At 34.8% G+C, this 25944-nt stretch overlaps 1 protein-coding gene across 3 annotated transcripts in view; it reads right to left on the bottom strand.

The window, feature by feature from the left end:
• Positions 1 to 3330: 3330 nt before the first annotated feature.
• The window catches only part of LOC144980260 (GDP-D-glucose phosphorylase 1-like), a 52403-nt gene continuing 29789 nt past the window's right edge, over positions 3331 to 25944 (bottom strand). For 2 of the 3 annotated variants that reach the window (XM_078927892.1, XM_078927898.1), the window contains exons 8-11: positions 25741 to 25841; positions 20756 to 20901; positions 10513 to 10593; positions 3331 to 6744 (exon numbers count right to left, since the gene is read on the bottom strand). In XM_078927892.1, coding sequence (XP_078784018.1) covers positions 6608 to 6744; positions 10513 to 10593; positions 20756 to 20901; positions 25741 to 25841 — 465 coding nt within the window. In that variant the 3' untranslated portion in view covers positions 3331 to 6607. Of the gene's footprint in view, positions 6745 to 7363; positions 7564 to 10512; positions 10594 to 20755; positions 20902 to 25740; positions 25842 to 25944 lie in introns of all 3 variants that reach the window. The other variant, XR_013646850.1, reaches the window with a different exon arrangement.

The raw sequence follows: 25944 nt of genomic DNA on the forward strand, positions 1-25944 counted from the left end.
GCTAAAACCTCTTTTGAGCCTCGAGGTGTTTTTTTTTTTTTTTTTTTGTTTGTTGCTTTAGGTCTCTTCCAACACAATTGAGGTTATATGAGAGACCGCTGAAACAAAAAAACAAGCAATCTAACAAAAATAGTACAAATGTCAATCAAAATCATAACCTAAAGATATCATAAGCTAAATTATAAATAACCAAGAACAAACAGGCAGAGGATTTACAGGAAAAAAAAATATCCCCTGTCAAAAATACAATCACAAACCAAAGAAGCAGGATAGGCTAGTAAAGAGAAGAAGAAACGACATCACTATCGGATCGTACACCCATGCGAACATCATAGGTATATGATTCAAGGGTGATGCTCCCATCCAACCACCCGCTGAGCCTCGAGGTGTCCTCCCGCTGGACCACCGTATAGCCTGGAATCTGGAATTGAGATGATTGCGCTCCTGAGTAAAGGTGGGTCTCGTATAACAGGAGAATGTCAACGATATGGACGGCTAGTAGCTTTTAATAAAAGCTCATTTTTGGTCATAATCTGACTCTCGATATTGAGGGACAATATGTGCGTCTGGTCGCCGATCCCGATATCGCATTTTCCAGCTAAAGATGTGTTGGGACATTAGCTGATTTCTCGACCGCGCCGATGACCCAGGCGACACGGTCGCGGTAGTATTTGGCTAGGAGGCCAACCGCTCGCCATTGAGTTTGTGTTCTGGACTAGATAATTATGCTATAGTAGTGTTGGATCTCCTTTCGTCACATAGGGCGGGCCGTTCAAGGCGCCCGCTTATAGGCCCGACATCCGGGATGGTCTAGTGACGGTCAACTGGAATTACCCCGTTGCCCCCAATTTGCCTCAAGCACCCCCAACAACGACAAGGTAGGTGATCCATGGTTTTGACGGCGTCGGCTGACTGCTTCTCTAGTGTGTCTGTGTCCGGTCTTCGCCTGGTGTTTTTATAATGAAAGTGACTTACAAATAAACTCATAATTTCCTAATCGTATGTTATTTTTTAAACAAATATAGGTACCGATAGAAAGGGCGGTAATTTTAAATTTCAATATGTGTATATAGCCTATAGATATATATTTTTAATCAACAACTCTCATACAGACACAACAGCCGTTAGAGAAAAGTGTTATTTTCATGAAAACTCCTTGCATATTCCCGCTAACCATCAGCTTGGAGTAGTTACTATAACTATAACAGTACATACGTGTAATTTAGAAAGAAAATCATCTCCCCAAACTAATAATATACGTTTTCCTCTATACCAATGACTCCTGCCAGACACAGAACAAAACCAAGTAATCTCATTCCAAGACAAAGACAGAGAGAAATCTAGAAAAGGAAATATCGAGGGACACAGTAATAGTAATAGTAATAGTGATTTGTTTGTTTTTTTTGTTGTTTTTTTTTTTTAAAGGGTTTTGCATTTACGACATTTTTTTTCTTGATGTCATGTCAGCGTCAGTAAAAAGAAAGAAAATTGGACAGTCAACAAATTCTAGATTGACAATAAAAAGCTCATTAGGGAAAGCAAGACAACAGGGACTGGGACAAATGGGCAACAGATTTAGATTCCAAAAGTTTAGTTTCAGATCACCTAAAAGTCCTATCCAGACACAAAGCACATGACAGTTTACAAAATGTATTAAAAACAAATATATATATTTCAAGTTTAATTATGATCAACGTCTACAATATTGCATTCTCTCTCATCAGGAAGTGAAAGTAGATACCTGATGAGAGCGAATGCTCGAAACAATATTGTAGAAGTTGATCATAATTATACATGAAATATGTTATAAATAGCTCCTTTTATTAAAAAGTTGAGCACTTTTATTTCACGGTTTTTGGTTTTATAGTATATATATATATAAATAAAAATAACAAGAAACAACTCTTCAAAACCCAACTCTAGATGTATTTGACTGTATCAATATCAACCAAGGACTCCGACCACGGCCAGGAAAGTAATCTCGTTCCAAGGCAAAGACAGAAAACATTGAAAAGGGAATTTAGGGGGAATCGAGGACAGCAACAGTAATCTCCCTGCCCATTATGGGAGATAAAAAAAATGCAACGGTAAAACTAATAAATAGAGGTGCCTAAATGAGTCAATAAAATGGAGATTAGGATAAAGGGAGTAAATCTGACTCATGAATGAACAACACAAAACAAACGACGTTTCGGCCTTTCTCAAGTAAACACAAAAATGCAATGGTAAACTTGAGTGAATCTCTTAAAATTGGCCGTAAAACAAATAGGAAACACATGCCTGCTTGAGTGAAGTTGTGGACTGTAACAGAATGAAGCAAACGAGAATTCAAGCTTTGAAAAAGAACGTTAATAGCTCTTCCTTAAAAAAAAAAAAAAAGAAGTCGCCTTGTTCCTCTTGCTGTTAAAAGAATCATAGTTGACATAATGCCTTCATCTGACTCGAATGTCTCTGATCCATTTTCAGAACTCCTGCTATGCAATGTTGGAACAAAGGCAATTGAGCCTTCCCCCAAAAAAAAAAAAATGTTTTAAATCCCTGAAGATTTATACCCTAACATATTTTAAATGTACTCAAAGCGTTTTAATTCAGGTCAGCAGATGCCAATATGCAATTCTGAAAATTCTGGACGTGGCATGCAGTCAAAAGAGCGCTAACATAATTTATTTTCAACACATATAAATAATACTACTATCAGCCAGTTAGGGGAAAAGGTTATAAAAATTCGTGAGATTAATTTTTGTTTCAAATATGTTATTCTTTTGGTTCTTTAATAACTTTAAACAAAGAAGAGACGACATTCATTTTCTTACCAAAAAAAAACAAAACAAAAAAAAACAACAATAAAACCCCTTTCCCCAGGTCGAATGTATTGCAAAAATAAAAACCTTTTTTTTCTTTCACATTTTTATCTTGCACCAGCAGCTGTTCTGAAGGTTTTCATTTTTTCTCAGGACGTTTATTTTTAACCGAAAACCTCAAGTAGATCAAACTTTGTTTTGAAATCAAAAGTGATGATCTTCTGTTTAGCTAAAGCTTAAAACATACAACAGTTTGAATAGTATCAAAACTGTATTCAACTAAGTCATTCCCGTAATTGAAGGAGGAGGCATTTCAGGCCACGAGGACCGAAAAGGTAACTTTTTATTGTCAAAACCATCTTATATAAATCAAGTTTTAACTTTTGTCAGATTAAAAACCGAAAGCTGAACAAAGAGAAAAATACAGATAAAAGTTATTGCATATTTAGAATATTAGAGCAACGCTGTATATAATAATAGTATATTAAAACAACCATTTTATGTACAATGAGTATATTCAAACAAAATCTTATTATGTGTATCTTAATACACATTTATTAAGCGCTTATTCTCGTGTAAAACATAATCTCTGGTGTAAATTATCAAATTGGAGGAAAATAAAAAATAGTAAAAAAAAAAAAATAAAGAGCATACAATGCAATCAATTCATAGCCAAATCCAGGGTCGATCTGGTGTAAATTATCAAATTGGAGGAAAATAAAAAATAGTAAAAAAAAAAAAATAAAGAGCATACAATGCAATCAATTCATAGCCAAATCCAGGGTCGATAGCGTCAAAAAAAAAAGCAAATACAGTAAAGGTGTGTCTTGAGATTCTTTTTAAAGGCAGGCAAAGACTTGCACTCCCTCAGACCACGTGGTAGTTCATTCCAAATCTTGGGGCTGAAACAAGCAAACGATCTACCACCAAATTTTGTTCTTGATCTCTTTCCCGAAATTTTCATTCGGTCATTACATGATCTTAAAGTGTAATTTTCAAATATACACATGACCACGCGATCTGTGAGATAGACTGGTAAGCCAAACACTTATAAACAAGACCCACTGCTTTGTAATATGTGCGATATTCAATGGGCAACCAGTGGAGAGAGGCCAACAAAGGGGTTGCATGATCAAACTTTCGTTTGCCAAAAACTAATCTTGCTGCACTGTTTTGCAATTGTAATTGTTTTATAGAAGACCAAAGCAAGCTGACAAGCAGAGAATTACAATAATCTAGTTTCGAAAAAATGAGGGAAACAACTAATGTTTTACATGTTCCAATTGTAATATACTGACGGATCGAACTGATTTTCTTCAATTGAAAGCAAAAATGTGAGCTGACATTCCCACTTCTGAACCAAAAAGACACCCAAATTTTCCAGTCTTTGAAACTTTTTATTTCCGTTTAATTTTCAGGAAACATGAAAAATAAATGCACTCCTTCAGTTCTGCATACAAGAAAAGAATAAGAGGAACTAGATAAACTCCATTAGGGAAGAGCTTCACATAGTCAGAATTTGCATTAAAAAAACCCCCCAATAAAACTCCTCCCAACGCATTAATCTGCAGTCTATGTTAGTGAACCATAAAAAAGTGAAAACATTTCAGTTAAATGACTTACTACCCTAATACCATGATTACAAACTATGACGTCATCATTAATATAAAAACTGATTTACAATATTCCCATTTTATATAATGCAGGGTATCCATAAAATCATTTCTTGTTTGATAAAATCTGTAATAGATAAATGTTACATCTAATATTATACTTTAAATGTGGACATGTGAATAAAAAATGAATTATATTTTGTTGAGCATGTTCTTCCACCCAACTCGCAACATGGTTGCCATGGTGGCCTACAAGCATATTCAGCTTTCTTTTCTAGTTCTTTCCATGTGTTTTGTAGCTTTTGTTTTGTGACTGATTCAATAGCAGCCCCAATTTTCATTGTAATCGTCTCAACATCTGTCTGGGAGCTGAATAAACAATGTCTTTGATTCAACACCACAGGAAAAAGTCATAAGGAGTAATGTCCAGTGACCCAGGTGGCCACGCGATCAAGTCCATTTCTCCCAAAAATCTGTCTGGAAACAAGCATTTAGAAATTCGCAATTGGCATGTCTCCAACATGTCTCCACTGAATAAAGTACCCAAGGCTGATATTTAAAAAATTGGAATGCAGCACAATTTTTTAGAATATCTAATAAATAGACATAATTTACAGTTATCATTATCTCTGTAAAGAAAAATGGGCCTTAACTCTTTTGCGCATCTGCCCATACCAAACATCCTTTTGGAATGCTCTTTATCTTTCTGTCATTTATCTTTCAATCACATTTTTTAGTGACATCATATCTAATTACTTTACCGGATAAATGGAATGTCCACTCATTTGAAAAGCTAACCCCTTGAAGAAATTATTATTCAGGTATACCTCATGCCATTTGTTTTTTTCAAAAGTTCTTCTACGCAAACAGTTGTTTGACTGCGGAGACAAGTGGGTTGTTTTCTCAAAATCTTGTGAACAATGCTTTTTGGAATGCCAAGTGCAGTCGATGCTTTGAGTGTAGACTGGCAGAGATTAAACTCAAAGGTGTGTGGCACCTCCTGAACAGTTTTATCGACAATGATTGATCCACAAGAGTGTGGTAAATCTCTGACACTGTGTGTCTCAGAAAAATTAGAATACCGGTTTAATAAAAATTATTTTCATCTTATGCAATGGTCTGCCAAATTGGCTATAAAACGTTGTTGAGCTACCTATGGCAATTTCGTTTCATGCAATCACATTACAAAAGGATCTTTTTGTCACACTGATGTTATTTCGAAATAGAAGGAGAGAAAAATGAGGTCTTTTAAGTTTATGTTCATTTTGCTGACTTTGGTGGTGTAATGAATGTCAAGAATTAATAGGCATAAATGTATAACTTTTTCTTAAAGTTGGTGAAAACAAGATGCAAATAGTGGTTTTAGAATAATAACTCTTTGATATCAAGGAAAGACTTTATGAATACCCTGTACACTAATACTTGGCAAAGTAATAAAATGTATCTATTTCAAATGAGATCCCACAAACATAATAATAGTAAATAAATAGTAATAATAAACTATTACCCTTAAAGAATTTAAAACACCCAACAAAAGGCAAACTTTAAAAGAGTTGTACCTTTACAACCAGTAGTTATACCACAGATAATTAATGGATCCCAACAAACATTCAGATATATTTCTATTACATTTAGGCTTAAATTATAAATTTACATAGAGGAAATAGTGCATTTTTAAGCACCCATCAACTGTTTATCATGAAGTAAACTTGAGTAGTTGCCATTAACGTAAAAAGAAAATTAATAAACATAAGAGATATTCAAAACCTAGTGAAAATTTGCCTACAACGGTGAAAACTATCCAACTTCAACTAAAAATCTTCAAAGGAACCCACAACAAATTTTACCACAACATATTAAACTAAAGATCGTTTTGTTTTCTAGTCTTTATTTTGAATAAAATTTCATGTATTTGTTTGTTTATTTTGTTTGATAAGATGTTGAGCAAAGAAAGGGGTAGGAAGTGAAAAATTATGAATTTCGAAGGTGGTCGTTTTCAAACTCAGATAACTTGAAAACAGCTGACTGTAATGACCTATTACCGTCTTATATTAAAAGTGCTTTAGCGACCCTTTCAAACTTTATCGGCTGCTTGAGCTATACAAATGCTATGTATTATTACAATTATTATAACACAGAGTAATTGGAATACTTATTTATTGGCATTTCCTGTCCGTTTAAGATAATTAATAACTATGAACTAGATGAATTCTCAGATCCCACATCAATGACATGATTCCTTATACTCTTGTAATCTGACTCATCCAGCCGAAAAGCACTGGAATATGTATCAACATCAGCCTCTGTGTATGTTTCATATGATTTGGCCTCTGCAATATTTGGAAAAAAAAATAAGTAAAAAACAGTGAAACTTAATCACACAGTAAATGATGAAATAATCAATCCAGCTATGTATAAAAATCTGTAGGAAAATAGAACTAAATAAATAAAACATTTGAAGTAAAAAAGTAATTATTAAAACTTCTGAGCCAGCATTCCCAAGAAAAACAAACTATCATAGATTATGTGAGAAATGGAGATCTGTAATTGGTTCACTTGATAGGCTCAAGTGAAATAAAAATATGGACCCCTAACTTTCTTGATAATGTACCCAAGAGTACCGATATAGAACACAAGACAGTTTGAAATGTCGCAATTTCCATGACACAAAGCACAGCCAGTTTTCAAGATTGTTTACATCTTGGTAAGGCAAAGCAATTCACTGCAGTTAGAGTCTTTTGTGATTGATGAATATTAAAAAACAAGTCTTTCAAATCAGCAACGCAACAATTTGCAATAAAGTTCAACATTGATAGGCAGGCGAAAAGCTCAAGAACTTTCATTTAAGCAAAACATACTAAGATGGGTTTGTGCATTCAAATGTTTGGATCTGTAGAAAGTCGGAATAAACAATAAAAATCCCTTCCAAACAACAATGGAAAAACTTGCATGCAACATTATTTCCAAATCGTTCTTCTGCCAGGCTGTCTGGATAATATATCCATCGACGTGTGCTTGAAGTTGGTTTGAATCAAGAATCTTTGCACCAAATAACAAAACCCAATCTTCATCTTAAGCCATAGGTAGAACAAATGCATTGTCTTTTAGATTCTGATCCAAATGCAAGAACTGGTGTGTGCCAATGGTTCCTGGACAAAATAAACCATAATTTAAAAATTCATTGAAAACATTTGGTTAAGTAATTAAGTTCATTTGTAAACGAACAGATATGTTAACAACCCTTCACTTTTGGGGGGTTATCCCCCTCATACAAATTGTACGAGAAAGGATTTCATTCAGTTTTAATTGAATCACCAAACCACTTTTCTTTTTTGATGATGAGGGAAATTATGTCTTTTTGCAGCAAACTTTATTTGGAAAAGCTAGGGCAAAGAGTGGGGGTGAAAATCGAGGAAACCAATGGTTCCAGCAACATGGAGCAGTTCCTCATTGTTTGAATTCAATTGAAAAGAAGGATAGGAGATCACTTTGGCCAAAAAATTATTAGCCGTAGGACGAACCATCCCTGGCGCCCCAACAGCCCCAGATTTAGTAATTTAGATTTCCATCTGTGGAGGTTGCCGGAGGACAGTATGTGTGGGATGACATTTAAGAACACCAATGACTTACAAAACAACGTTTCTTCAACATTCTGATAATTCCTTTTGAAAAATGACAATTTCATTGTGTGCTTGAAATTTACACAAAATGAAAATTAAATTTGTCCTTATCGAAGTAACATACAAACAATTTCGTATCATATCATGGGTTAGAAGTTGTGAAAATTCAATACTATCAATGGAACCAAAATTAAACACTATTATAATTAAGATGGTGACTCGAATCACAGAATGGTCACAGCTGGAGGTCAGATCCATTATCCACTTTTTGTTTACAAAAGGAAGAAAACCTAAAATTCATCATGAAATTACCAAAACATATGGTGAGATATTTTAAAAACAGTTGTACAGCTCTACAAAATGAACCTAAATGTGATCGGCCAAAATGAAAAAAAATTCAGTTGTCAAGACGACCAAATGTGATAGGAGAGTAAAGAAATTTCAAAAATTCATGAAATTGACTATGACATATTGGGGTATTGGACTATTTGTACCAGATGGGTTTCAAAAATATAAACAGAAGAACACTTTGACGACATATTTAATATCAAATTAGGAAAACACAAGCCCCTCAACATAAGGGTCATTAATTTCTGGAAAGATCAAAGGACATCCAAGGAACCTAAAAATTATAACCCTACTGAACACCATTCAAAAAACACTGTTCATAATAACTCTTAACAGGATACAACCACACATATAAACATGCTTATCACACAGCCAAAGTGGATTTCGCCAAGAAAGAAGCACCACAAATGTTGTGTGGATGCATAGATGGCTGGCTGTGAAAACTCTATCTGAAAAAGTTAATATCATCACCACTGGGATAGACATGTCAGCAGCATTTGACTCAATAGATTACCATACCCTGCTAAACATATTGAAAACAATAATAGTGAATTTTCTACTTAGTGAGACATGGGTAAACACCTTAGTGAATGGAGCAACAACCCAAATACCGTTCTTAACTAATATTGGAATATTTCGTTCTTAACTTAACTAATATTGGAACCCCCCCCCCCCTCCCCCCCTAGGAGAATACTGGTTTTATCCATTGTATACATGGAACATGCTCTAAAGGAAGTATGCACCGTTTTGCCTGCTCCTCAAATGGTATTTGAATCCCACAATCCATCAGAAATAATATATGCAGACGATATTGATTTCATCACTAGACAAGATCTCAACGTAAAAGTCATACATGAAGCATAAGAAAAACACAATCTTTTTGTAAATGCCATAAAACCAAAATTACGAAACTTGACAAAAACGAACAAGAGTGGAAAAATACAAAAAAGGTGAAATCGTTAATTGGAGACAAAGAAGACATAGAAAGACAAAAAGCATCTGCCCATAGCCGCTCTCAATAAGCTGACACACGTATGGCTGGGAAACAACAGACCAAAAAGAAAAACAAAAATAAAGGTATACAAGAGCCTTGGTAAATCAGTACTTATTTACCACTGTGGAACATGGGCACTAACTAAAAGTGAAGAAAATAAAATAGATGCCTTCCATAGGAAACAGCGAAGGAGAATTTGAAATATCCACCCAAATGCAAAAAAAAAAAAACACAGCTATTGATTAAATTTTTAAAAATAAGATGAAGACTATTTGGACATATTTTAGGGAGAGACAGAAATATTTCAGCAAATAAGGCAATGGTGCTTTTTTTTTTTTTACACCAAGCAGACATAACACATATATATGCTACAATAAATAAAGACCTCAAGCGACTCAATGATACACAAAAACTGAGATGCCAAAAGGAGTTAGAATACCTGAGTCCATCGCAGCAAACCGTCATCAGTGGAAAGAACTCACACAACAAATCTGAGAAGTTGCCAAAGTGTCCCAGTCCGAAGATTAGAAGGCAATTAGAATTAGCAATAAGTCAAGTATGTAAGCTTCACAGAGTGGAAATCTGGACCAATGTCAATATAAGGGCATAGTCAAGACACACCTCACTGCCATTGGCCTGATGAGGACTTCAATCGAAATAAAATCTACTGGAATATTTGATAACTTCAGTCCAGATCTGGCACTGTCTGACACTTACCGGTTTTGGCAATTAAAATGCCATTAATAGGAAAAAGGCATTGATCTGCATGGGAGCTTCGTTTAAAATTAGCTAAAGAGAGACTCTCTAGATCATGGGAGTTTCAAGTGGATGTATTAACAACTTTTTGGGTCATGACAAGATTCCATTTTCTTTTCAAACGTCCCTTGTATATTTTATAACATTTAATGATTTAGACAATATTCATCCCGCAGTCAGTCGAAAACAAGTCTTAATTTCTTTTTCTTTTTTTTTTTAATCAATAAGTGTTTTAAAAATATTTAGAAAAAACAAACCCCTTCTTATATTGCTTTCTAATTTTGTGTTGATGCAATGGTGATATAAATGGTATTATATAAGCAGATAAATCCAAGAAGAGTATAGTTTTATTTCAAACAGACTAAAATAATAATACTAACCTTTCATTACTAAGAAGCCAGCCAGCTCAATGCAGGCTAGATTGAATGGTTCTTTAGCAGGGTCACCTTCAGATGAATCTCCTATGAAAAATGGGGTAAAGGATACTGCATTTAGGAAGGTTATTCAAATGTGTTTTGGTTACTACAATTTATTGGATAAACAACTAACTTGCTTTAGATGATATTTTAAATTTTGTCATGATAAAAATGGAAAATATATTTATAGCTAAATCTAGTTACGTGCAACTTGGTCCTTATTTGATCAATCAGAAGAAGAAAAAGTTAACAGTCTCAACATTTTTCTGCTTATCAATCTAGGAAGAAAATTCTGACAAATTTTCATTTATTGACTTACAACAAATTGACTTTTGAGAGAGTAAAGTAGTTAACTATGGATGTTTTTTTTCCAGCAGGGGAGTTTTCTGCTAAAGTAAGTTATATTAAAAATATTATCATGTCGCGTTTTGAAAAGACAGAGTCAGTCATTCCATTTCTTGTTTAAAAACCCATCTTTCTGAGCATGTCTTAACCCTCTCGTGTTCAGATTCTTTTTGGGGGAGTAGATAATGAGTTCCCTATATGGCCATGTCAATCATGTAGATATCCTTTGATGATATAAGCCTACTCTTTGATATCTGTAGTCGCCTTTTCGTTTTCTACGGTCACTCATGGCTAAACTCCGCCCAGAAACGATTTCATAGGTCCGTCCATCACCAAATTTCAAACTTTTGTTCTCGTGAGTTCTTAAGTTTTTTGACCGAAGAACGATTGGCTACTGAGCATCTTGACCGTTCAACGATTGGTCGTTCTGGCAGCTCACGTGTCAACAGCCGTCAACAATCAATTGAATCATCGTTGAGGCAGTGGAAGACGGCCATGGAATAGGTGCGTCACAATCGCCACGTTGATGAATAAATTACCCAGGCATGGTTGATAGGTAAAAAAGCCAAATTATGTTCTAGTTACATTTGAAACAAAGTATACCACTGATCTCGTCTCTTTGAGATATAAAGAATGATATAAAAATCAAGAAAATCGGCCGATAAATAAAAAAGTTGCTAAAGAAAGCTAAAATAAACAAAAGCAATTTTTAAAATCAAATTTATTCGTAAAACAGTTGGTTTTCAACCGATTTTTATGAAACAAAGACCAATGTACTTCTTTTTTCAAGCTGATTTCAGCAATGTGACTTTCAAATTCCTCAGAATTATATTTTTTACTTTTAGATTTTAGCTTTTAGGCCTACTCAATAAGATGTTATGTTCCTTGCATAAAAATAGCGTAATACATCGACGGGGGAGAAGTGTCTTTGTTTCGACCAGCTGGATAGATAGCCTGTGATTGGTCGAAGACTTTGAGACGCTTGATTCACAATTCTACACGAATGGACGGTCGGCGGTCTATCAAAGAGGTGTAACAAATTTATTCACCGACTATTTTTCTTGGTGCTAAAATTACAAAGTAATAATTTCGCATCAGAAAATTATTACAATAAAATTGATACCTCGAATGACAAAATCGACCCACAAATAAGGGAGTTATAAATTATTCATAATATTTTTAAAAGTTTATAATAATTGTCTTCAAAGTCATTTTTCATCACCAAAGTCGTAATTTTTTACCGATTTTTACCAAACAAAGTGCAATGTCAATGATTTTCACCCGCAAATAAAATAGGATCCAAATCGAAATTTCTGAAACAAATTTTCTTTTCTGTCGGCAAATTTATAAAAATCAAAGCTGAAAACACCCTGCGGCAGTGACAGGGCCTGTCATTTCCTTCACAACGATTGGATTTTACTTACTGAGTGTCACAGTAAAGATTGTTCACAATTATCTTATTAAATTTTATTTTATTAAGAACTGAATTCATCTCACTCCAGTTATATTTCGGTAGGCTTAGATAAACTTTACCTTCTAATATTAGATCGTCTTTCCTTTTATAGCCTTCCCTCGAATTAATTTCTAATTAGTGAATACTTTTTGTTCTACATTCTGTCACGTAGCCACTTATTATAAAAGCTGATAGGTCTAACACTCTACACTCACTTTCTCTCCACAATCTATGCCGGACGGCCAGTCGCTCTATTCCTATATATATACTGGAAGATTTTTATCTTTTGGGACTTTGTAGATATTATATCTACACCATTAAGACGCCGGAGCTTTTAACTTTGATTGTATAATCTTCAAGGATCAAACCCAAGCCCGCTGTACTACACTATAACCTCTTACCAATTGCCTGGAAGTGGAATTTTACGAGTCCAATCCTGTTATCAGAGGAATAGATCATCCAAGCCCATCAACTGCCTGGAAACGTAAACTTACGAACCTGACATACTATCATAAGTTACGTAAAATATTCATATCTCTATTTGTAACTGCCACGATCACTGTTTATCTCTTTTAATTAAATTTCATCATTATTTTTATTTCATTGTAAACAAATCGTTAATTGTTTTTCATTTATAGTAACTAGTAAATTCTGGGGCCTCATTCTACATATATCTTTATGCATAGTCGAGTAGCTCTTTACTCACTTGAGACCATGACATTTTGGAGGGGACACATATAAAGAATTGAATTTATTTAGTTACTTATATCTATTTCATTTAACTTTAAAGTTTAAATTGTAAAACTCTTAATTGCCCCACTTGATCATATTTTAATTGAACTCCCTATTTACAGGATTAATTTTTTTTTCTTTTCATTTCTTCATTTAAATGGAATAGCAATTTATCCATTCATTCTTTCATTCAAATTGAATAGCATTTTATTGATTCATTCCTTCATTCATTTATTCACTTATAAATTATTCATTCATTCATTGTTCATTCATTTATTTATTCATTCATTCATTCATCCATTCATTCGTTTATTCACTCATTTATCCAATCATTCATACATTTATTCCTCCCTTCATTCTTTCATTCATACATTATCCATTCATTCATTCATCTATTCACTCAGTTTTTCATTCATTCATTCATTCCTTGTCCACTTTGTTATTATATCACACATTTCATTTTGTTGTTTGCCTCATTCATGAATTGTTTTCAATATGTTTACATTCCATAACGATTCATTCACCTATCATCCAATCACTCAGTGTTGTGAACACATTTTGTAACTATTGTAAATCTTACGATATTTTATTGTTTTGTATTTCAGACATCACTGTTAAACACTCTTCAATGCCTAATTACAATTGTTGAACAACCATTGAACAAGAGAGAGGTCCCAGCCACGAACTGAGTTGGTAAATATATCCTTCATTATTCTCTTTTACATGAGTTGGGCATCACATAGTAACTATAGACATCGTGATTTGTTTTGCATAGTGATTTGTTTTAAATGCATTTTTGGCATATTACTGTTACCGAAAACCACTTATATATTATGTTCTGAAAAGTGAGTCTTTAAAAACTAAATAATAATAAAAGGAGTCTACTAGCCGTCGTGTTATATTTAGTGATAGATAACTTGGGATTATTTTGGCATCCTATTATTGTTATCACACTCTAGTATATTAGCGTCATTGCGAATAATTGTACACAAACTAACGACGAGTCACACACATTGGTGATACATTTTTCGTAGTAACATAGTTTAGAGTACACGCGATTGACACATTGTTATTGACACAAGTCATAATAACTACGCATTGTATTGACACATTGCTTTATAAGATATAACGATAAAAGGCATCAAATTCAACATACATAATAAGTTGAAATAAGAGAGAGAGATTTCTAAAAATAGAACAGTTCATTCCAGTAAGTGTAAATAAATAAAACAGTCAGTAACAGTATCCTGTCAATATAATATATATAAAACATCGTAACTAATTTATTGCAACATGGAAGCATATAAAAGATACTTAAGTCTCGCAAAGGACTTAGAAATACCCCAGGAAAGAATATTTTCATGGTGCGAAGAGAAAGTAAAAGAAGAAAAAGAACATGAAGAAAGAATTCGTAGAGAAGAAAATGAAGAAAGAATTCGTAAAGAAGAAAAAGAACACGAAGAAAGAATTCGTAGAGAAGAAAATGAAGAAAGAATTCGTAGAGAAGAAAATGAAGAAAGAATTCGTAGAGAAGAAAAAGAACACGAAGAAAGAATTCGTAGAGAAGAAAAAGAACACGAAGAAAGAATACGTAGAGAAGAACGAGAAGAAAGAGTCCAAGAAAGGGAACTAAAAAGACAAATAGCTTTAGCAGAAGAAGAAACCAAAAGGACCCAAATGATGCTGGAAATTGAAAAAACAAAAACCGGTCATGAAAGAAAACATAATAATAGTGATGAATTTTTCGTGAAACTTCCACGCATGCCAACATACGATGAACGCTCAGACTGTCTAGAATCCTTCTTACACCGATTCGAAGTTCAGGCTAAAGGTTATCGTTGGCCAGAAAGCAAATGGGCCACAGCCTTGATTAACTGCTTATCTGGAGAACCGCTAAAAGTTTTCTATACCTTAACAACTGAAGATGCAGATGACTATGGAAAAATTAAAGACGCTCTACTAAAAAGATTTAGATTAACGGAAGATGGTTACCAGGAAAGGTTTCACACTGCAAAACCGGAAAGTGGAGAAGACTTTAATACATTCGTGAACCGAATTACTCAATTTCTAAATCGGTGGCTTGAGTTGGCAAACGTAAAACAAGACGACTTTGCAGGCCTTTACTATCTCACGCTGAAGAATCGAATCTATCAAGCTTGCAACCCAGATTTAGTCGCATTCTTTAAAGAGAGAAAGCCAGAAAACTTGGACAAATTAAAAATCTACGCAGAAAACTTTAACAGCGCACATCCATTGACACCCCTTAGCAGAACATTGAAGGAACCATACTACGCTGCCGCTGCTCAGAGTCCAGGTACACCTAAAGTTCAGTACTCAAATAGAACGAGCCGATCAATCACTCGGAACACGCAAGTGAAACAAGATGATCATAGTAACAAACCATGGAACAAACAGTTCAATAGAGACCATAGCCGACCCTATCAAAACAAAACAAGAAATAGCACTGACAATAATACTGAATATAAGAAAACCAACAAACCTATAATTAAATGTCAATATTGTGGAATGAAAGGCCACACAGCAGACAAATGTTACAAAATCGTGGGATATCCGAAAGAAACTGCAAATGCATCACTCCAAACCAGTGTAAATAATCAGACACGAATAATGTCAGGAGAAAATATAAATGTGTATTGCGTGAAAGGTATGTCACTTTTAACACAAACTCACAAATCAGGATCGCTATTTTTTTGTGAAGGCAAAGCTAATGGAACTGATTGCAAAATATTGAGAGACACAGGATGCAGTACAGTAGGAATAAAAGCATCTTTGATCAATGACGAAGACAAAACTGGAAAAACGGTACAATGCATCACATTCAGTGGCACAGTCGAAACCTTTGAAACAGCTAACGTGTACATAGAAACCCCATACTATACAGGAATAGTGGAATGCTGTATACTTCCCAACCCCGTCGCTGATGTTATTGTTGGCAATATAAAAGGTCTTAAAGACAACCCAACAGATGTAAAGGAATGGTCATTAACCCAAGAAACAGCTTGTCTAGCAGAAACAAGAAAGATGACTAAGACAACAGAGAAGCCAATGACTATTTCTCTAGAACCACAACAATTTGACAGGAACACGTTCATTGAAGAACAGAAAAAGGACCCGACTTTAACATCATATTTCAATATCGCAAACAAAGGGACGAAATCAAAAGTTGAATACATCATTGAAAAAGATATTCTGTTCAGGTTACATAGGAAAAGAAACAAAATAGCTAAACAACTGGTCACGCCGAGTATTTACAGAAACAAAATCCTTGGAATAGCGCACGATTCAATAACTTCTGGACATCTTGGGAGCTCTTCCACATTGAAGAGAATATCCGAGAATTTCACATGGCCTGGAATTACTAAAGACGTCCGAGAATATGTGAAATCGTGTGACACATGCCAAAGAAGAGTCGCAAAAGGCAGAATACCGAGATTGCCATTAGAGACAACCCCAGTTATTGAAAAAGTTTTTCAAAAAGTTGCAATTGACATTATAGGCCCTTTAACAAAATCAGATAGAAACCATACACACATACTAACACTAGTCGATTACGCAACCAGGTGGCCAGAAGCGATAGCATTGAAATCAACTACATCGGATCACATAGCTGAAGCATTGATGACAATTTTTACCAGAATAGGCATACCAAATGAGATACTGTCGGACAATGGACCCCAATTTACATCACATATGATGCATGAAACCATGAAACTCATGGGAATCCAACACTCATTCACAACTCCCTACCACCCCCAAGCAAATGGTCTTTGTGAAAGATTTAATGGCACTCTAAAGAATATGTTAAGAAAAGTGTCAGCAGAAAAACCAGATGATTGGGACAGATACTTACCAGCAATCCTATTTGCATATAGAGAAATACCCCAAGAATCTACAGGCTACTCCCCATTTGAGTTGATGTATGGACGATCACCTCGCGGCCCGATCAATATAGTAGCCGACATTTGTAAAGGGAATGAGGAGGACAATAACGAAATTATGTTTGCTTACGAATATGTAAGAAACCTGAAAGACAGAATAGAGGACACATGTAAGCTAGCACAGGAATCCGTCACTAAAAAAGCAGAGAAATACAAGGAATACTCTGATCGCAAAAGCAAATCAAGAAAATTTGAGATTGGTGACAAAGTACTAATACTCTTACCCGATGACTCGAGTAAACTTTTAGCTACATGGAAAGGACCATTCAAAATAACAGCAGTAAAATCTAATGTTAATTACGAGATTAAAATTTACAACACAACAAAGACATTCCATGCAAATATGCTAAAAAAGTATTTTGATAGAGACACAGTGTCGCAACCTATGTTTACTAATATCGAAGCTTCAAATGCAGGATTAATCATACCGTTGGTCATGGGACACAGACACCCGAGACAGAAAAACAAACAAAAATCGCACAATTGCAACCACCTAAGACAAAAAAAGAAGTACGCAAAGTACTTGGGCTCCTAAATTTTTACAGGAAATACATTTACAACTTCGCGCACATCGCGACACCACTAACAAATCTGACAAAGAATGGGTCACCGAACAAAATTGTTTGGACAGAAGCGTGTCAGAATAGCTTTAACCAATTAAAGGCATTACTCTGTTCAGAACCAATTCTTAAATTACCCGACATGTCAAAAGAATTTGTTGTAAGAACTGACGCGTCTGATAAGGGCATCGCAGGTGTACTATTACAGGAGCATGAGGGAACTCTAATGCCTTGCTTATATGCAAGCAGAAAATTATTGGACAGAGAATCACGATACTCTGTAATAGAGCGTGAAGGACTAGCCATCGTCTTTGCTTTAAAGACATTCAGCAGATATCTACTGCTAAAAGAGTTTGTGGTCGAAACGGACCATAAACCACTCACGTACATTAGAAATAACAAAATGAATAATAGTAGAGTACTAAGGTGGAGTCTATTTTTGCAAAATTACACTTTCAGTATCTCTCACATACCAGGCTGTGAAAATATTCACGCCGACCTACTTTCTCGATTAGTGTAAACACGTGAGAAGGGTATAACTTAACCTCCCATGCATACTGTTGGTTACCTCGCAAATTATGCCAAATCAGAACGCACAATTTCGATAATTTTATTTGTAAACATGATGACCCAACTTAATGTAACATTGAGTATTGTTTGGATATATATACCATACCCATTCATGATTTGGGAAATCTTCTCTTTATCTATTATTGTTATGAATTTTCACTCATTTATGATTAATAATTGAAATGTCAATATTCCATTTACATTTTCATTCATTTCATTCAGAAAATTACCTTCATATCATCGACTTAAATCATGCTTCATTACCATCACTATTGTTTATCACAATGATTTGTAATCACAATCTTTCATTGTTATTGTCGCCCATTCATATACCTACGTTAATATAAACATTTCCATGTCTAGTTAATAAATAATTTAATTGTAGCACAAATCATAACAATGAATTAATGCTAGAGTATCATGATAGTAAATTTACTTCCGTTTGTAAAATCTATCTTTCCCATAATGGTTAAAGAATATATTTTAAACGTGGGTGGGGGGTGTCACAGTAAAGATTGTTCACAATTATCTTATTAAATTTTATTTTATTAAGAACTGAATTCATCTCACTCCAGTTATATTTCGGTAGGCTTAGATAAACTTTACCTTCTAATATTAGATCGTCTTTCCTTTTATAGCCTTCCCTCGAATTAATTTCTAATTAGTGAATACTTTTCGTTCTACATTCTGTCACGTAGCCACTTATTATAAAAGCTGATAGGTCTAACACTCTACACTCACTTTCTCTCCACAATCTATGCCGGACGGCCAGTCGCTCTATTCCTATATATATACTGGAAGATTTTTATCTTTTGGGACTTTGTAGATATTATATCTACACCATTAAGACGCCGGAGCTTTTAACTTTGATTGTATAATCTTCAAGGATCAAACCCAAGCCCGCTGTACTACACTATAACCTCTTACCAATTGCCTGGAAGTGGAATTTTACGAGTCCAATCCTGTTATCAGAGGAATAGATCATCCAAGCCCATCAACTGCCTGGAAACGTAAACTTACGAACCTGACATACTATCATAAGTTACGTAAAATATTCATATCTCTATTTGTAACTGCCACGATCACTGTTTATCTCTTTTAATTAAATTTCATCATTATTTTTATTTCATTGTAAACAAATCGTTAATTGTTTTTCATTTATAGTAACTAGTAAATTCTGGGGCCTCATTCTACATATATCTTTATGCATAGTCGAGTAGCTCTTTACTCACTTGAGACCATGACACTGAGGCCAGTCTTGACTACCCCGCCCATGAATATTTGGCCGTTGTCGGTTTTTGTCGGGTTGAATCTTAAAGAGTTAAAGTGACTTTGTCTGATCTTATAATGGCAGGCCACAAAGTCAACCTGTTGATTGCTCGAGTCTGCTTGAACTACATGAGACAGCTTCATCAACAGCAGCATTCATCAGCAGTCCCTGCTCTTTTGTTCTGAGGTTCAAACTAATGCTGTTCAATTTTCTCTCTGTTCTTGATGATCGTGGTCATGTAATTGGGAATCCCCAGTACAGTTCAATAGGTGAGACAAAAAGCTAGCTTAGATGGTGCTGTGAGTTGAATAAGCTAGATTGCATGCCAACATTTTTCTCTTCAACTCGATAGAGATAGATTCCTTTTTGTATTTAAATGCATGATCAGCAATCAGAGATAACAAAAACGCAGTATCTTATGCAACTGCATTATGTTGGTGTGGACTGCTAACTAACTGGTTCACTACCTACACATCGCTGTCAACACTTGTGAAATGCGAAGCACAGCGACAAAGATGTAAAGCCCCATGTTAGCTAGTTTTTGTCTCGCTTTAACCCACCTACAGAAAATGTCAACATCAACTAACACAATTGAGAAAATTTGTCCCTAGGACCATCAGAAATAAGGTCAGAAAAAATTCTTGCTGACCTTGCTGAAGATCGAGATCAATGGAGGGAATTTGTCAATAGAATCAGAAGCTGCTGAGGCGTTCCCGTCAGTTGATGATGAGGCGGACGCCAAGAAGTCAGTAAGCAAATATAGTCAAAATTTAGGTACAGACTATCAAGATTCCAAATGCCTTTTAGTGGTAGATCACTAAAATTACTGATGTATAATAATAATAATAATAATAATAATAATAATAATAATAATAATAATAATAATAATAATAATAAAATGGTAAAAACGACGTCTTTGTATTTGCATTGAGAAATCATTAAACAATGTGGTGTGGACTATTTACATTGCAATGTTATTTTTTTATTTGACACTATCAGATTTGTGTGAGGCATATTTCCAAAGACTTTATTGTTAAAGGATAATTCAATGAAAACGAACTTAGATCCTTTCAATTCACGCATAATGAATTGTATTTTTCTACAACATAGAAATCGGCAGCACACCAATGCACTTAAAAAAAACAAAGCTTGCAAAATATTATTTTTTGTGTGAAGGTACAATTTTAAGGCTACACAATATCCATGGTAATGATGTCATCAATGTGAAGAATTAAACGAAAATGTGAAACAAGAAGTTTTCTTATGTAACTTTGATACCTCACGCTCCTCATTGAATATGATTAAGGCAAACACATACCAATATATTTCTTCCTTGGCCATATAAAAAGTCTGACTGTGGTCAAGGGACTTGTTGCTTCCTCTCCAAATACCACACCACGGCATATAAAAGCATTGTGAGCTATATCATTCTTGTGGAGATGGGAACTGATTTTGTAGGCCTGCCTAAAAATCAATAGTCAAAAATAGAAGAAATAGACTAAATGAATGGAGAAGTCACGATAGATTACAATATTTTCAGTCTTAGCTGTATCTGACCAGCTGTGCAACTTTAAACCAAAATCACATTTATTATAAATGATTTACATTACAAAGCATTCATCAGACATTTTATTTGTTTGTTTTTATTCAAAGTGCTGTCCCTCCAGGAAAATGCCATTTCTTCCCCGCCCCCCCTCCTCCCCCCATATTATGGCAAAAAAAAAGAAGAAAAAAAAAGGAAGTGAAATTATGCCACAAATTATGCCAGAAATGAAAAATTTGTTGACTTATACTCGTACTTATTGACCTTATAATTCGTTCATCAAATTAATGAGTTAATTCCCTTATGCTCTGTGAGCTCTCCTCGTTTGTAAGAATAATAAAAGGAGGCTACCAGTGATCACTTCAGTTTGTTGTGTTCCCTCCAAAAGAGAAGCAGTGTTTGTTCAGTCTTTCTACATTTCTATGTAAAATAAAATTACCACCATCGAATTTAAACATGGCCTTAACTGTATTTCGACGGTGATGAAAGAAAATTCGACCTTTGGGAGGTAAAGTTTATGTGATATCTGAGACTGCAAAAATTGCACGAAACCATTACCGCCAAAGATGATGTGAATATAGATTTTAACAAAAACGCAGAAATCTTCGCTGCATTAGTGCAATGTTTAGACGATCATAGTCTATCTCTGATTATACGAGATGCACAAGATGATGGCCGGAAATCAATGCAAATTCTAAGAAACCATTATAGACCAAAAGGTAAACCTCGTATAATCACCCTTTACACAGAACTGACTTCACTGGTAAAACAAAACTGATGAAACCGTGATGGATTATATCATAAGGGCTGAAACAACAGCAGCATCACTCCGAGAAGCCGAAAAAAAGATTAGTGATGGATTACTGGTGGCCATGACATTGAAAGGCCTACCAGGAACCTACAAACCTTTCGTAACAGTAATTACTCAGAAAGATGATCCTCTTACTTTCTCTGAATTTAAGACAGCTTTAAGAAACTTTGAAGACACTGAGAACATTAGTGAAAATTCACAATCTAGCTCAATTTTATCATTTGAAAAACTTCACATCAGATCACCTACAAATTCAAGGAGAGAAAAGAAACATGAATCCCATCCACGTTGGTGTAGCGTACAAAATCTTCACATCAACAATGTTGGTGCAGGTATTGTAAATCTCCATCACATGATACCGAATTTTGCTGAGGCCATGCAAAATCGATGAGGGACCGGGACACCCAAAATGACACAGTGTATGGACATTCATTTTCATTTAGAATATCTGAATATGTGAATTGTGAAGGTGCTGATGCACAAATAAATCCTCTTTTAGTGGATAGCGGGGCATCATCCCATATTATCACCGACAAATCAAAATTTTCCAATTCTCAGAAAAAATCAACTCTACGCAAAAGCATACTATCGAATTTGCAGATGGTAGTCGAGCTGACAACCTCGTAGAAAATATCGGTGATGCCAGCATTTTTATCGCAGATGCAAACGGAACAAGGCATAAAGTCGCACTACGAAATGCCCTCTACATTCCATCGTTCAAACAGGACATTTTCTCAGTGAAAGCAACAACGGAACACAATGCTGAGGTTATTTTCAGGAAAAGCTCCTCAAACATCTCCATAAAATGGACCGAGTTCCCAATAACACAAGTCGGGCATCTTTACTTCCTAAAATCAATAACCTCCAGTGACAAAAATACTCAATCGTCCACACGTACCCTTAGGGATTGGCACAACACCCTAGGTCACTGCAACGTTCAAGATTTACTTCCACTACAGAATGTCGTTGACGGTATGAAAAACTAAAAAAGAAATCCATTCGTAAATACTTTCTTGATAGAGGTGTTGGAGGACAAGAAAAAAACAAAAATTTCTGGCCTACAATAAAACCTTTTCTCTCAAAACATCAAAGATCAGGCGAAAAAAAAAATCGTTCTTACAATGCATGATAAAATTGTAAATGATACGCTGGAAGTGTGCTCAAGATTCAACATCTTTGTCAATGTTGCAACTGACATTGGAAGAAATATTGTCTTAAATGACAAAACGCATAATGGCAATTAAAGAAAACTACCCAAACTTACTGCTATTTGAATTCAAAGAAACTGACCAAGAAACAATCCTAAAAATAATCACTGGTCTAGATGAAAAAAAAGCAACAGGTGAAGATAAAATTTCAGTAAAACTTCTAAAAGTCAGTCATTGCCCCCATAGTAACCAAATATTATGTACTATAATAAATGAATCAAACAGAACAAATGTTTTCCCAGACAAGGTAAAATTATCCCCTCGACATAAAAAAATTATAGACTCGTTAGTATTTTACAAATTATTTCTAAAATTTTTGAAAAAGTTCTCTTTCAACAATTATCAGATCGTTTTGAAAACATTTTTCATGGGTATTTTTGTGCCTTTAGAAAAAAGTATGGGTGTCAGACAGTACTTTTGAAACTAATTGAGGACTGGAAAAAGGCGTTGGACAATAAACAATATGTAGCGGCAATTTTGATGGATTTATCTAAAGCATTTGATTTTTTGCCACATGACATATTAATTAGCAAACTTTCAGTATATGGGGTGGCACAAAAATCTATAATATTAATTAACAGTTATTTATCAAAAAGAAAACAACAAGTTAAAATTGGAGAAGTTGAGAGTCAGTGGGAAGAAGTTTCAAAGGGGGGGTGCCACAGGGATCAATTCTAGGTCCATAAGAAATTGGGCTCTTTGTATTAGTTAACACTCCCTCGGGAGATGTTATGGGAACTGTTTTAATTTTCTCCTCCGTGGGGGTAGAAAGTTCCCTATTCAAATCTTCAACCTTATCTGACTCCATTGTTTATTCGAAGTAATTGAAAAAATTTTCTTAAAAGTTTAAATCATTAAGCACCACTTTCACAGTGTTAATAATATACTCCAATGGGAATTGGTATGTCAGAGGTCCAATAACAGATTAAAAATCCAATAAGAATAAGGAACAAATAACACAACTGTTTGCATTAAATAGACAAAACAAGACGCGTCCAGCCTTCTTGACAGTCGAACGTGAACTGACAGTCACGATGTGATTCTTCATTTGTAACCCAATTCGGAATTGGGGTACGAGGTAGAATTAAGTCGACGATAATGCACAATCTACTGACATAAACATTTTGAAACTCTTATTGATGTCCTTGAGCAGGAGAACCAGATCCCTAATTGGTTCCCTAATTGGTTCCAGATAAATTGCATGAAGGTCAATCCAGACAAGTTCCAGGCTCTAGCTGTGGGCAAAAGAATGCGGAATAAGTGCCCAGTATTTAAAATTGATTCAGTAACAATACCATGTGAAGACACTGTAAGGTTACTTGGAATTGATATTGACTACCAACTAAAATTTGACTTTCACATCAAGGAAATATGCAGGGAAGCCTCTCAACAACTAAACATGTAAAAAAGAATAGGAAGACATCTTTCCAGGTCCAAACGTAATAAACGAACAATTTTCCATATGTTTATTTTATCAAATTTTAACTTTTGTCCACTTATTTGGCACTTCTGCTCAAGAGCAAATACTAAGAAAATGGAAAAAATACAAGCATGTGGTCTCAGATTCATCTACAGTTACTATACTGGCATCTACGAAGAGTTATTAACAAAGGCTAAAGTTATCCCTCTTGAAACCAAGCGAATGCAAATTATGGCGACAGAAACATTAAAAATTTGTCATAAATTGTCCTCAAAATGTCTCGAAAATTTAGTAACTTTCAAAGAAATAAAATATTATTTTAAGCACACCAATACTGTATATGTCCCAGAGGAAAATTATGGAGATCAGAGCAATTTTGTTTGATTCAGTGATCCTGATACTTTCCTTCATTGTGCTAATGTGGTGATCCACATACCAAAATTCTAAAACCTTCATAAATGCTGCTAAGGTTTTGTTGCTGAGAAAAAGAGAGTGGAAGGTAAGAGTTGACAGATTCCTCACTCACTTTCCCCCCCCCCCCCCCCCAATATCGGAATTGGGAGTGAAGTGGCCGAGTGGTTAAGGCATTGTACTGTGACCCGGAAGGTCCCGGGTTTGAGCCTCACATCAGGCATTTTCGTTTTTTTTTCCTTGGGCAGATTATTAACCCCTAATTTTCTCACTTGGACAACATGGGTGATTCCTGTTGAAATCAGACATCTTGTTTGGTGAATTATCTATATTCCTAGGAATGCCTAGACGACGATATCTTATGATGTCGTGGCATAATAATAATAATAAAATCGGAATTAACCATATTTCAACAAAGCGGTGACTAACTGATATATGTGCAGCTCAGAAAAGTATCCACTATGCAGGCATGTCTGCGCAATAGAGCTAAAATTGTAGATGGGGAATTTTTCTTTAAAATAATATGTAAGAATTGGGATTCCCCTTTAAGTTGTTGAAACAAATACAAGAGATATTTTTTATTAAAATATCCATGATTGCGTTATTTCTTTTTTTCATTTTTATGTCCATGTGCTTTCAAAAAAATATCAAATTAAAATATTTAAAATAGGAATTTTACATAAGATGTTTGTAAAAGTATGCAGAAATTAACAAACTATACCCTTGAGAAGTCTCAATTTACATAGGAGAGACCCAAAGCACCTTTTATTAGCCAAATCTCCAATACCTCCAGTGATATGTGGACCATTCCAAAGAGCACCTCAGAAATTGTTGTAGACACTGAAACTAGGTTCAAATTAGCAAGGAACCGGAATTTCAGTAAAACTCAACCTCTGTATTAAAGACTTACTTTGATACGGCATCTACTGAAGATCCGTGAAGTTGCAATGCAAAGCCATGGACAGGACTGGCTGTGAACTCATAAAAGCATCCTGATAAATGACGCACAGGCTGCAATCAAGAATGAAACAAATCTAATTTAACACTGATGACAAACATGGATCTATAGAAGGAATGAAATGACGTCACTCAGCTCTTTGTTATTGTTTTCAGA

Source organism: Berghia stephanieae, chromosome 1 (genome assembly GCF_034508935.2).
Source record: "Berghia stephanieae isolate SIO BIC M18660-M18661 chromosome 1, UCSD_Bste_1.3, whole genome shotgun sequence".
NCBI lineage: Eukaryota > Metazoa > Mollusca > Gastropoda > Nudibranchia > Aeolidiidae > Berghia > Berghia stephanieae.